Genomic DNA, 14,583 nt, shown 5'->3' on the forward strand with positions numbered 1-14,583 from the left:
CATAAAATGTGTAACACAAGGGTGCCTGGGTGGCTCAGTTGGTTAAGTGTCTAACTCTTGATTTCAGCTCAGGTCATGATCTCAAGGCTGAGGGATGGAGCCCCTAGTTGGGCTCTGCACTGGGTATGGAGCCTACTTAAGATTCTCTCCTCTCTCTCCTTCTGTGACCCCTCCAAATGTGTAACACAAAACTGGCACTAAATAAATGTTAGCCTTATTAGTAGTCTTATTATAGAAACACTACAGAGCTACCCTATGACACAGCAATTACACTACTAGGTATTTACCCAAAGAATACAAACATAGTGATCCAAAGGGGCACCTGCACCCCAATGTTTACAGAGGCAACATCCACAACAGCTAAGCTATAAAAAGAGCCCAGATGTTCATTGAGAAATGAATGGATAAAGAAGATGTGGTCTATATATATATGTGTGTGTGTGTATATATATATATATATATATACGCACAAAATGGAATATTACTCAGCCATCAAAACATGAAATCTTACATTTGCAACAATGTGGGTAGAACTAGAGGGTATTATGCTAAGCAAAATAAATCAATCAGAGAAAGACAAGTGTCATATGATTTCACCCACGTGGAATTTAAAAAAGAAAACAGGATCATAGAGGAAGATAGGGGAAAAAATAAGACAGAAACAGAGGGAGACAAATCATGAGACTCTTAACTACAGGAAACGAACTGAGCACTGCTGGAGGGGAGGTCAGTGGGAGGATGGGGTAACTGACTGATAGGCATTAAGGAGGACACATGACGTAATGAGCACTGGGTATTGTACGCAACTGGTGAATCACTGACCTCTGAAACTAATAATATGCTAGATGCTAATTGAATTTAAAAAAAAAGGAAAAAACCTTACAAAAACACCACAGAATTCAGAATTCATAACTTATACTGCCAAAGCTATCTGAATAAAGCAGGTCCCCTGTGTATTTAATGTGGGAGAAGGGATTCATTTGTAAGCTCATAATCACACAGTTGTAATGGGAACTTCTGCAGTGCATGAAGGTCTGAAAAAGAAGCTGTGAAATGCATTGCCCTGCTCAGAAATACTCCTGGAAAGCCCTCTGGAAAGCAACAGGCAAGCATGGCATATCTTATCGGGGCAATTTTCCCAGATGTTCGACCTAAGGAATTTTGAACACTTCCTCCAAAAATGCACACTAAAGCGGTTCTGTAAGTCCACACAAATGCAGATAGTTGGATTTAGGGAAATTTAAAATCTCCTTTTAGGTATTAATTCTACTATATATATGGGACTCCAAGAAGCTCATTTGTTTTCTACAAAGGAAAGCAACATGGATTCCCTCAGCCATCTGGGATCTACTGGTTATTAAGTAACATGGAGATGTCCCTGCCAGCAAGCGTGAAGAAATGGGATTGGCTGAATGAAGTACAGTGGTGTCTGGGGGCAGGGGAAAGATCTACCAAGGCCAGCTCAAATGTATCACAGAATAATAATTTTCCACCTATTAATGGACTGAATGTTTCTATTCCCCCTCTGAATTCCTATGTCCTACCCTCATTCCCAATGTGATGGAATTTGGAGGTGGGGCCTTTGGGGGTGACTAGGTCATGAGGGTAGAGTCCTCAGAGATGGAATCAGTCCCCTTAGAAGAAGAGACATGAGAGAAATGATAGTTCTTTCCACTATGTGAGGACATAGCAAGGAGGCTCTTTGAAGTTCAGGAAGGGGGCTCTCAGGTGGCATGGAACCTGCGGCACCTTGACCTTGGGACGTCCAGCCTCCAGACTCTAAGAAATAAATGTTTGTTCGTCCATGGTCCATGCCAGTTTGTTACAGTGGCCCAAGCTGATGTCAACACCATCTTTGTTTGCCACTTTTCTGATAAAGCAGATGGTCCTGTTTGTTGACCTGAGTGAGCTTGGACTCAAAGGTCCAGATGAGGAAATCAACAGATAACTTTGCTCCGTGGTACATAGGTCATGTTCTCAAGAATCGAGGGCCATTTCTTAGCAGCTGTACAGATAATGAGTGTACGGACACCTTCCAGGCTAGATGGGGATGTTCCTAACATCCCATGGGCTACCCCTGCATTTGATGCAACAAGGGGAACTTGTCTAATTACAAAAGCATATGATGTCCTTCACAGAATAATGCAGTAAGTGTATGGGTGCTAGACTCAGGTGGTTTGGGTTAAAATTTTGGCTCTGCAGCTTTCCGATGTGGAGTGAGCAGCACAACTGCTTAACCTCCCTAATCATTAATTTCTTAATTACACATGCAAAATGGCAACTGAAATAGAATTTGTCTTCTAGGGTGGAGAGTATTAAATGAAACAATAAATATAAAGCGATGAGCACAGCATCTGGAAAGTACTGAGCATGCAAAAATTCTAGCCACTATCCTCCTTATTTTTATTGTTGGTCACAGTATATGTTTCCTGGTCGTGCCTCAAGGAAATATTTAATGAAGGTAAGGTCAAAAGTTGGAAGTTTCCCCAAAGCCCACAGGCCATGGATATGCCTGCCTAGTGACAGAGATCCAAATTGAATGGAAGGAAGATCTGCGGGACGCTGTCTTACGATGTGGGTACCAAGTCCATCCCTATCACCAAAGTCAGGTAAGTTGCCTTTTCTCCCTCTTTTCTGTTGCCTTTCCATATTCTAGGTTGTTGCCAATGGCCAACAAAATCGAAAGCACTGCTTTAAGTGGCTCTGTCTCCAATAGTCCCACACTTCTAAAAATCTATGGCAAGAGTGCCCTATGGGCAATAAAAAGGAATTCTATTAAATGGACTTAGTCATGACATTTAGGAGCAGAGAGTGTACAGAGTGACCTCTAGATCAGCAAACCCACCGAGCTATCAGTTCAACAACACAGGGGATATTACGAGGCCTCGATCAGGTTGAATTTCTCAAAGGAGCTCAGACTTAAAATGGAGTCCATGTGCCCAGCAGTCTAATATTTGGAGTGATTCAGAGATAACGTCACTCAAGTCTGGCTCTTTAAGACATGCCTTAGTTTGAGTACTGAGTCAGATTACAAAGAAGTGGAATACAAAATCAGTTTAAAAAGAACTCCGAAGTCCTTTAAGAAATTGAGTTTCTCTTGCTCCCGTTGCCCTACACGGATGAACCCACACGTTACCCTTCCAGCCCCAGGGGGTTGTTGTGATCCGTCTTGGGAAGGAAAGAGGAATTATGTTCTCCTCCTTTCCCTGTGAAGAGTGACGGGGACCAAGATGATGCCTGAGTGTGGTGAAGTTTCCAACCCACACGAGAACTCCTGAGGCCAGCTGCTGCTGTTCTCTTGAATTTGCCACCAACTCTCAGAATTTCTCACAATCACTGTCAAAAAAACCCTCTTCTTATGGGCAAAGAGGAAAAACAACTCTATTTTAGAAGTAGGCCACTGAGCAGAGTTTACATAATGGGGAAAGTGAGAGGTGTCCCCTTCTCCTGGAGCCGTGGGTAAGAGGTTCAGATCCAGCTAGTACCCCCCTCTGTGCATGGTGTGGCAAACGACTCGCAAGCCAGGGGCTCTGGGTGCTTCTAGGCTGAGACTATGAGCTGGTCTTCCAGAGTCTGACGATGGCCCACTATTTTAGATAAAGTCTGACTACTAAATGATTTTGAAATGGGCGAAGCTTTGTTATGCTTTTGAAAGAACTGTTAGAAATGCAGATTACAAATCAGTGATGGCCAATCCCCAAAGGATTCTGTTTTTAAATTTCATTTGCCAATCAGTGGAAATGAAGGTACTACCGTCCAATTGGCTGGGGTCAGTTTCTAAGCCATGGTTTTGCCTGTGAAGAGTCCACTGGTCCACTCCACAGAATAACGACTTGAGGTTTTCATCAGAGAGCAAAAAGTAGAAAACAAACAAGCAAGAAAAATCGTACAGACATATTTAGGTACGCACATTCAACACACCCTACCTTTGCGTGCTTCTTCTTTAAAGAATTTAGTTCCTTCTGTTGTTTCTTTAAGTGCTTCAGGTAAGCCTGTGGAAGAAACCAAGAGAATACCAAATCAGTGTTTTGCAGCCACGATGAATACATCTGGTGAGAAACAAAAATATATCAGTGTCACCAATATGTGTCACACAAGAGTGCTTGCAAAATGAGTGAGCCATTTTACCTTCATCTGCTTCAAATCTTCTATCCTCACTTGAGGGATAAGTTCGATACCTTAAAAAAAATTAAATCACTGTGTGTATTAAAAATTAGAATAACAGATAACACAAAATTCACCATTTTGAAATCTCATCTAAAGATTTTGAAGCAGCTTTACATGTAAGGTTATGGATATAAACATCTTCATTTCTTATTACAAAGCAATTAACTAGACACTTCACTGGCAGGCTTACTGTCTTCGGTCAGGTTCCTTAGAAGCAGAGCCTGAGCTGGAGTTCTGTGTGCATGTGGCTTACTGAGGGAGGGCTCTCAGGAGAAACCCCAGAAGCGAGAGAAGAATAGGGCAGAGGAAGTAGGCAGGGGGCACTTCCGGCCAAAATCCAACCTGATCCTGCTGGGGGCTCTTAAGCATAAATGGTCATCCAAAGTTGCCGGACCTTGAGGTACGAGACTGGGCTTTCATCACCCCAGAACAGCCAGCCAGTGGCTTCAGAGACTGTACAAAACCTTCCAGGCATTTCCAGGCAAGGGAACTCCCACAGTCTGAGGGCAATCCTCTGAGAAAGTGGCAGCTGTGATTTGCAATCAGCCAATACACAGAACAGCTGGAGGGAGGGGGTGCTAAGCCCACAAAGGATATCAGATCAGGCACTGCAGCATCTGTGAGTGTTACTTTACTCTTTGTATTTCAGGGTCTATCATCCCAGTCAACTACCTCCCTCTTCATCGTCATCAAAGAACAAAACTTTTTTTTTTTTTTCCTCAGCTGCTTTTGAGTACTGCCATGCCTTCAACACACAGGAAATCCTGGAATCAAACTGTGGTATAACAGGATGTTGACATGAGGACCCGGAGTCATATACTCCATTATCCTGCTACTGGAGGGATGCTAGGCCAGGTGTTGTCATGGCAACTGGAGTTGTCGGAGAATCCCCAAACATTTTCTGTTTGACTGCAGATTTTTCATCTTACAAATTAAAAGGAATGTGTGTTTTGTACTCTAATTGAATTCCATTAGACTCCAAAAAGCGAGGGATGAGATATTCAAGAAAGAGAGGCCTCGAGTCCCAGGCTCTTGTTTTTTAGTTTTGTTCATTTTAAGAGGAGGTGCACAGCCAGTGTGGGGGTAGGAAGGCGGGAAAGGGAGTTAGGGCTAAGAGAAATCGGTCCCGGGATCTATACCATCTATGATAGGGGTGTCCAGAGAACCTGGGGCTGTTCTTCATTTCCTAAGTCTGATGTCACAAGGCAACTCCCCGCTTTACTGCAAGAGCAAGGGGGCACTATAGGGCAGAGATGTGAATCTTGCCTGTAAAATGAACAGAGGACTGGGGTGCGTGCTGGGTCCTCCAGAGAGCTAACAAATATTAAGACTGAAACCAGTCCAATGAGACTTCTCTTTTGGTCTTGGTTAAGTAAATCTTGATTAACGGGAACCTACGGAAACATGAACTTGGTTTTACATTCTCTTGGGAAAGATAGAAATAAGTTGTAAAAATTTTAGTTCCTATAAACGATGTATCTAGGAAACACCCACACTCTGCATGCAGAACAGGAACTGGTACATGCTTATTTCCCTCTATGGGCCTAACAAAGTGTGTCTGACAGAACTTTCGGTGACCTTGGCAGGGTTCTATGTGGGGGTTGTCCAATGGAGAGCCACGAGGTATGTGTGGCTCTGGGCACCTGAACTGTGGATAGTGCAAATAAAGAGTTCAAATGTTCATTTTAACGTTGAAATTTATAGAGGCACACGTGGCTAGTGGCTGCTCCACTGGCCAGTGTAGTTCTTCTACAAGCTTCCCTGGTTAGGGAAGGGTTAAGTACGGAACTTTGGGCTCCAAAGATTGTAGTTAATTCAAGTTTCACTACGTCAAGTTTTTGTTCTTATCAACAAAGCTCAAAAAGAACTTGTTTGCTCTCAAGCCACCTTTTGGAGGCCAACTCAGAGTTTAGTTTTAATTCCTTATTCTTAAAATTAAAAAGAAAATCAATGCCTGGTCAGTCAGCACGGAAGCTAATTTTAAATAAGGAATATGGTTGCAGCCCTACCTACTAGCTGAATGTTAGCACATGGGACCAATCATTCCTTGTGGTGACACCTCTTGGGATATTTTGGTTCACCCACAGGAAAGTATATAGAATTGGCCTTCAAATGTCCATCTGATAATTTTACAAATAATCATGGATGCTGTATATCTACTCATGGGAGCAACCTGTCAAGAAGGGAATCTAGAAATATATGAACAATGATGATTCTGTTGGTTCATGAGCCCACTGCCTGTCCAGATGAGTGACCGGAGGGGTATCCAGGAGAGTGTGGGGATGACTTAGCAAAGTTCACTGCGTGGAAGTTCTTTCCATTAGGGAGTCTAAACCCTTTCTAAAACTATGGATATGGTACCCAGGGCCCTAAGTTGAAGGGGATCTAGTAGATGAAACAAAGGTTGACTTCTGTTAAACACTCCGGGAAATTAAGTAGTTTGTCCAATCTACAAGAAAACATGCTGCTCTTGAGTTTTACAGGGCAATGAAAATTGGAAAAATTAGCAATTCTAAATACCCTCATAGAAGGCTATTCAAAACGAGTCTAAAATTGCCAGAACAGTTAAGGAGCCCTAACCCCTCCCCTTTACCTTTCTTTGCTTCCACGCCAGACCCCAGGGCCGCCGTGGTGGTTGGTCTGAGCTCAGAGCTGCTCTGTGGGGTGACGTTTGCTTTGGCAGTGTTGGCTTTTCCTTTCTTGTCATTCTTAGAAGTATCACTGGGCACATCTGCTATGTCACTCTGGAGCAGAAATGTTTATGTTAACCTACGCAAATGCCACCTTGCTTTCAACTGTCTTGCCCTTTCTCTCTTTTACTGAATCCGGTTTGAATCACTCAGCATCTCCCCTACAACTCTCTTAATGGATCACTGCCTGGCAGGAGAAAGATTACATGGTTTTCTCAGGCTTGAGGCAAAGGATGAAGCCAAGGAAAAAAGATGCCACTCTTTTACAAGCAGGGTATGGTAAAGGGAGCTTTAAAAACAAAGGCACAATCAAGGCAAGTGTGCACAACAATGGGGAAGGTTGGATGCAGGACTGGTAAGCAACAAAGACACATACATGTCAATTTCACCAATTTACTGACTTGGGTTAGCTGGTAGTCTAGTGTATCACAAAAGCATCCTCTATCTGAAACATTACTAAAAGCATTATGGATTTCCATTTCATTTAGTAAATGTTTTCCATTTTATTTATTAAATATGCTACACTTTACAGACCCTTGAAAATATTTTGTTGAATTGATAAATGTAATTTCAAAAACACTCTTCAAGTTTGGTCTATGAATTTATCACTTTGTCTTGCTCTTATAATCACTGACCACTGAACTTCCCCAACTTATCTGTCCTTAGCCAACCACTGCTACTTACAGTTTCAATGCCCATAGCTCTCATTTGGTCTGCTCTCTTTTCCGTAATGGAAAGAAATTTCTTTGGATCTGATAAAGCATCTACGATATCTGAAAAAAAAAAAAAAAAAAGTCAAGGGGCTGTTGATTCTCTGTTTTACCGTACACACACAGGAAAATTCAGCTAATGAACAATTCATAATCCTAGACCTCTGTTAAGTCTTCTGTTAAGTACCCTCGCCTAGGACTAAGACAGAATTAGGAAAGCACAGCAGTTATAGAAAACAGAAATAAGGGCAAGGACAAAAGCCAGATGACTCTCTCTTATTTTCTCTTTGGTTTTCGCCCAAATAAAGATGACAGTGTGGCAGGGTAGGCCAAGTGAATTGCCTTGTGTTCTTGACTATTTATTTATAAGCAAGTTGATTCATGTCTCCAGCTCAGTTTCTTCATCTGAATATTAGGGCTGATACCTCCCACTCTGAAGGGATACGATGAGTATTCAATGAGATGATAACTGTAAAAAGTGCTTGGAACATAGCAGACACCACTGGTATCTAAGTCTTATTTTTAGGTAAGAAGGCTAATACATATTTAAAGCCAGTTTTGGTTCCATTGTAGTTAAAATGAAGTATTCTCCTGCATCATCTTAGCTACACATTAAAATTGGTAAAATTTCATGTTTTACATAATGTCATTGAAGAGTTCCAAGTACTTTTCAGTAGAATCTCATGTAATTTTGCATTATTTACCAATACTACAGAGGTAATATTATGTTCATTACCTTAAAACAGTACGTAATTTACAATTTTCAGAAACTCTATGTACATCAATTTCTTCCAGTAAAATCACCCTCCCAATTATAGACTTAAGATAATTTTTCTCCATTGAATATACGTATTTCCTTTTATAATAGAAAATAATACATGTACATGATAAACATTCAAACATATAAAATGTAAAAATCTCCTCTCCTGCCAATCCTATCCTTCGTATATACTGATAACCATTTCTTGCGTCCTTATTGAAAAAAAGAACAAAACAAACAAGCCAAACTCCAAATGGGTTCACAGTTTCCTGCACCTATTTTTTATTTTAAACTTCACATATCTTGGAGACACTTCTTTATCGGTAATGTAGGTCTACTGTATTACTTTTAAGGGCTGCTTTGATATTCCATTTTCAGAATGACTACCATTTCTTTAACAGTGTTCCGTATTGACAGACTGTTAGATTACTTCCAGTTCTTTGTTATTATAAAGAGGTATTGCAGGGAATATCCTCGAATGTCAAATCTCAGCGCAGACATTTGCAGTATCCATAGGATAAATGCCTAGAGGTTAGAATGATGTGTAAGGGTATTTGTCCTTTTGGTCATAGCATTGCCAAGCTACCCTCCAAAGAAGTTGCATCAATTTATTTTCTCCTACCAGGGCTATATGAGAAGGTCTGACTCTAGTTATCACTCAGGTCCCTAAGAACTCTTTGTCTCGTAATGGGGGATGTTTCCAAATCAGCTCTTAAATCTTGCTTAGGAAAAATGACAGATAATCATTTTTTGGAAGTTAAAGTTCCAAGGCTATATTTACCTACTTTAAGTCCAAATTACAAACATTTTCATGCATACACAGAAGTTAAAATAACCCCCCATATACTGTTGAAGCCCTGTTTATAAATAGCCCACTACATCTCCTTTATCTAGTTATCCTTCCCTTTTTTCCTTTCTCTCTTCTCTCTGCTGACACATTTTGAAGCCAATTGCAGACATTATAACATTTCATTCCTAATTACTTCTCTATGCGTCTCTAAAAAAAAGTGCATTTTCTTTCAGAACCAACTGTGGCAGCACTATGTTCAACCAAGCTGGCAGTGATTCCTTACCACTAATATAATAAATGGCCCATCTTATTATTTCCCCTATTGACAATTTGTTTGAATCAAGCTATAAAGCCCATACAAGGTCCCTGATAACTAAGTCTCTTGAACTTACTTTAATCTAGACTAGTCCCTGCTACTATTTATTTTTCATAATGTATACATTTGTTGAGGACACAGATCAGGTATCCCATAAAATGTCCCACATTCTGAGTATCAATGCTTGCTTGTTGTGTTATGAGGCTCGACTTTCCCTTTTTGTAGGAAAACTCCAAAGGAGATACCATGACATTCAGTATGGGTCCCATATAAACAGATAAAGCTTGACTACCCCACTAGCCCTGGTGCTAAACTCACTGAGTTGGCTCAGGACCTTTAATCCATCTGTGTCTGACTCCCATATGCCTCCTCCTTGCCCTTGTCCACACTGTTACAGGCCAAGGTGAAACTCACACTGTGTGCACTAAACCCCCTGCCCGTGGTGGGGAGGCCCTACCTGTACACACCCACACTGGATACACTTTGCCTTGGCTTCCCACTGGAATATCTCAGTGGATGGTCCACATGGCTGGCTTGTTAGGAAACAAGTGCTCGCTTTTTTTTTTTTTTTTTTTTTTGGTGATATACAATTACGTTGAAGGCCTGGAGGATATATATGGTATTTTTCAGTGGTTACTGGTAGTCCTTTCAGTAGGAATAACAAATAACACTTAATCACTTCCAGCTGATCATAAAACCAAGAAAGCAAGACCTTAACGTGTGAAATGAGCCATAATCATTCTAAACTAACCAAACTACTTCCCTTTTTGTATACTCTTGTGTCATTGTTTTCCACGTGAATACATATTTTATATGGTTTATTTAAAATTATATAATCTCCTTTTATCATTATTAGGTTATACCTGTATAGTTCTAAAGCTGAACTTCTATTGAATGAATAATGTTTCATAGAGTTTATGTACCAAATTATTCTCTACTTCTAGATATTTAGATGGACTTTCAATTTTTTTTTTTATGAAAGATGACTTTGCAAGAAATATGTTAATATAGAAAGAGGTCATTTCTTTTTATCAGAGAATTTGTAGTTTAGATACATAAGATAGAAACTTATATACTTGATGAGTATCACTAACAAAATTTGTTCCTAATAAGCTTTAAAATATTTAAGAATAATTAATGGAAGGAATGAGTACAAGGAAACTATAGCAGAATTAAGAGGGTATAGGAAGTTGAATACTGCCCTTCAAAATTCATGACTACTGGGGGACCTCGGGACATCAGCTTATTTACAATAGGGTCTTTGCATATATAATTAAAGACTGAGATTGCACTGGGTTAGGGTAGGCTCCAAATCTAATAATTGGTGTCACTCTAAGATGAGGAGAGGTCATACAGAGAGACAAAGAGAAAAAGGCTAGGAGATGACAGAGAATAGAATAACATAGCTATATGCTAGGAACACTGAGGACTGCCAGGAACCACTAGGAGTTAGGAAGAGGAAAGGAAGGATTTCTCCAAGAGCCACCAACTCTAGGATTTCAAACTTCTAGGCTCCAGAACCGTCAGAGAATACATTTCTGTTGTCTCAAGTCTTCCAGTTTGTGGCAAATCTGATTACCAATGGTAACTGAGAAAAAAGTTGTTGCTATTGTTTTAGTTTTTGTTGTTTTTAAAGGAGACAGAAGTTTATTGAATACACTGCAAGGTAGCAGCAGAAGCAAAGGTGGGACTGTCTGCCACAAGGTGGTAGGGAGGGGTCATAGTTGCAGGGCAGAGTGAAGAGGTATGGGAACGTATGAATTTTGCCTTTTTTGATAACTGTGCCTGGTTGTGAGTAGTCCATTGGTTAGTTAGGGCCTATGGTTATTTTGAAGTAGGTTGCTTAATGAGCCTGTTTGCATGCTCGAGGTTCCATTGCTCAAGCCTGTTGCCTAACGGCCTAAAAGGGCCTTTATATTCCCACCTGACAGATCGACAATGACAAATCTTTGGCATTTGGGTGGAGGCCTCATCTTCAGTAGCTTCTTCCTGATGAAAGAGCTGTGGAGAGGTATCCCTATCCATTGGCCAACATTGGTCCGTTGGGAATTTGTACATAGGAATTACAAAGGTAGAGGCAACTGAGTCTAAGGTAGACAAGATATACGCATTTCCCTAAGTAGAAGGGATCATCTGTCAGCTTGAAATTATGGCAGCGAAGGAGTTTTCTATTCTTGGGTATATCTTTCAAGCAAAGTAGGCTTTTTCATTGTTAATAAAAGCATCCCTCAGCCCCTGGAGGCCTCTTGAGGACCCGTCATGGTGTGATCAAAGAATATATCGGACCCTAGAGTATTCTTCTTGTTCCCTGCAGCAATGTCTTGGTCCCAGCCTTGAGGGCTGATTCTGCACAATTCTGACTGAGAACATAAGTGCTGTATTTTATAACAGAGTCACGAAACAATACGTAATTAGGTCATATATTGTTTTGTATTACATGGACAAACTGGCTAAGATGTCCTTGTCAGCCATCTGCTGAAGGATTGTGTAGATAGAGCCTAAATTATACATCAAAATAAGATGCCACAGATTTATCCATTAGTTGGATACATATCATTACTTAAATCCGTCTTCAATTACCAGTATTAACAATTCTAGAAGCTATTAGAGAATTATGTTCCCAGATCCTGAAATATTGCCTTGTTACTCAGAGTTTAAATGAGATGCTTTTTTCACAGTTACGTGGGCTTTTGATATTTTTCTAGTATACGATATAACTCAATATAATAGTGTCTTTGGTCAAATGATAACAGAAACACACAAAGTCTAAATAAGGCTTTCAAACTGAATCACATGGGACAAAAACGAGATAATGAAATGCCTTGAACAAGGCTTAGGTTAGCCGGTCACTTAAAACAAGTACTTCATTCCTGGCAATTTTGAATAATAAATCAGGTACTTCTAGGACACAGGAATTTGCCCTGTGGTGGCAGGTGCTCATTCTGTAGCCAGAGCAACAGATCAGTGCAGAGGGCAGCAACTGGGATAGTTTCACCAAAATAAATCTGGCGTTATCTTGGCCAAAGATTTGCATATTTAAGTAACCCTGTTATCTTTCTTTGGTGCCAATGTGACATTTCAAAGGTATCCTCCCCATGTATTAGAGGAACATTGTGGCTAGGTAGATCCCACGTAGTTCTGCATTCCACGGGACACCCCTCTGTGGCAAGAGTGAAGTTTAGATGCTGGTCAACATTGACTCGTGTGCTAGGTGTCTAAGGTGAGGCCACACTGACCTACTAACAGGGTAGAGACCTGTGCACACACTTTGATTCTATGGAACCCACAGGGTGAGCTGAAACCTCCTGGATGCACAGGCTTTGGAATCTTCTTTTAAAAAAGGAACCAGTCTGCCTTTTCTCATTTGCTTCTTTCTTCTGGACTAACAGAAGTTTTACTTATTTGTCCTTGAAAAAAAAAAATGCCATCTATTTCTAGGTTTAGTGCCATTTCCAAAAGTCTGGTTGCTTCTGGTGAAGACTTTCCATGTATATTCGTTTTTTCCTCCTCCTTCCCTCCTACCCATCCTTCCTCATTTCCATATAGAGTTGAAAGCATCAATTTAAGCATCCCCCCCAAACTGAAAAGAAGATAGCAATTCCTCAGCACAGACTTCCAGATACTTGCTGGTTTTCAAGGGAGCTCTGTCTTTGGTTTGTCTGCTTCTTTAGCGGTTGCTTTCCAAGGCACTTAACTTGGGTGTCTTGGTGGTGAGCACCAACTGTGGCACCTAGACAGTGTGGCTCCATGTGCTTGCTCTTGGCTCAGGTTCCCTCGTAGTCTCCATTCTACTGCTTCTATCTTAGCAAGAGGTAAAGGCAGCAGAAGAGTTTGTGTTCCCTTAATGGCTACAAAATGATGTTAATGAAGATCAACAAATCCTGTAACTATGATTTTAGATGAGGTCTTTTAGCTTCTACCAAATGACTAAGCATTTCCCAAACTACATTTCTAGAATGTGAAAAGATACATTGGGGGGGGGGTGGTTGGTGCAAGGATCCTGTGGTCAAATAAGACTGGGAATTGCTTATGTGTTCCCTCTTCCCAGGTTCCACAGTAGATCCCAAGGAATGCAATCAGGAGCCTGATTAAACTCACCTAGCTGGGCAGTTCCTGAGGGAATGTCATTTTAATCCATCCTGCCCCATTCTGGGCACTTTTCTTTAGTGTTCTTCTTTTTTTTTTTTTTTCTTTCTTTAGTGTTCTTACCAACATTTTCTATAGTTCAGAGGAAGCCATCAAAATGGTTACTACTGCAATGCAAATCAATTTTTCAACAAATATTTGATGGAATAAAGCATCTTATCATCCATCAAGGAGAGGACAAAATAAATGGAAGGACTTTAAATTCTATCAGGAAATCCTGAGATCATAGCCCTGAAATGGCATCTCAATTAACAATGTTCCTCCTCTGGGGCTATGTCATGTAAGGGACAGTCCACTCTCTTTGCAGAGGGTTTGGAAAGCAACCCTGGGAAGATGGTGGGCAGAGAGAACAAGAAACACCCATACATCCCTGATGTATCTTGAATCCCAAGTCAGGCAGAAAGGGGGAGCTGGCAAATAAAAAAAAAGGGCCGCTTCCTCTTTGCTTGCATAAAACAGCCTAGGTGCAGAAGAGAAAACAAAATGTCCAGCTACAGAAGTGAGATGAGCACTGCGCAGGGAAGGAGTGTCGAGCAGCTCACTCAACCCATCTCGGAGCAACATTTCCATATAATGCCCATGTGCCCTGTATTCGGGTAGCAGAGCATCAACTCTCTTATTTGTTCTCCTTACCACTCAGTGATAATAAAACCTTTGCAAGTGATCAAGTCCATCAAAAGTAACAGTGGGTGGCACAAAAGACTAATGCTCATTTAATTGCCATCTGCTTGGGAACCGGCTTCCCATCACCAGCAGCAATGGCTCACAGGGATAGAGCTGGGCAATGGGTAGGCACTGATGTCCTCCACATTTGCACCTACAGATAAAGCAGCAAAGACAACCCCAGTGCTCCGAGGCTCAGTGGATTTGACAAAGGAAAAGTCACCTTAGCACCCAACCTAGCACTTTCCTTCTGTAGAGGAGTGTGAGGGGTAAACAAGAGGGCTCTTTTACTTGATATTCAGCAGAAAAATAATACTGGAGAAATCAAAGTCTTTTTGATT

General features: G+C 41.0%; 1 protein-coding gene across 9 annotated transcripts in view; it reads right to left on the bottom strand.

Annotated features, from left to right (window-relative positions):
• PLCB4 (phospholipase C beta 4) overlaps positions 1 to 14,583 on the bottom strand; it is a 426,130-nt gene that overhangs the window by 24,490 nt on the left and 387,057 nt on the right. For all 9 annotated transcript variants that reach the window (XM_047745406.1, XM_047745403.1, XM_047745405.1 and 6 more), the window contains 4 exons: positions 7,542 to 7,630; positions 6,761 to 6,911; positions 4,129 to 4,178; positions 3,927 to 3,992 (listed from right to left, as the gene is read on the bottom strand). In XM_047745406.1, the coding sequence (XP_047601362.1) occupies positions 3,927 to 3,992; positions 4,129 to 4,178; positions 6,761 to 6,911; positions 7,542 to 7,630 (356 nt within the window). The remainder of the gene's footprint in view (positions 1 to 3,926; positions 3,993 to 4,128; positions 4,179 to 6,760; positions 6,912 to 7,541; positions 7,631 to 14,583) is intronic.

The sequence above is a fragment of the Lutra lutra genome, chromosome 9 (genome assembly GCF_902655055.1).
Source record: "Lutra lutra chromosome 9, mLutLut1.2, whole genome shotgun sequence".
NCBI lineage: Eukaryota > Metazoa > Chordata > Mammalia > Carnivora > Mustelidae > Lutra > Lutra lutra.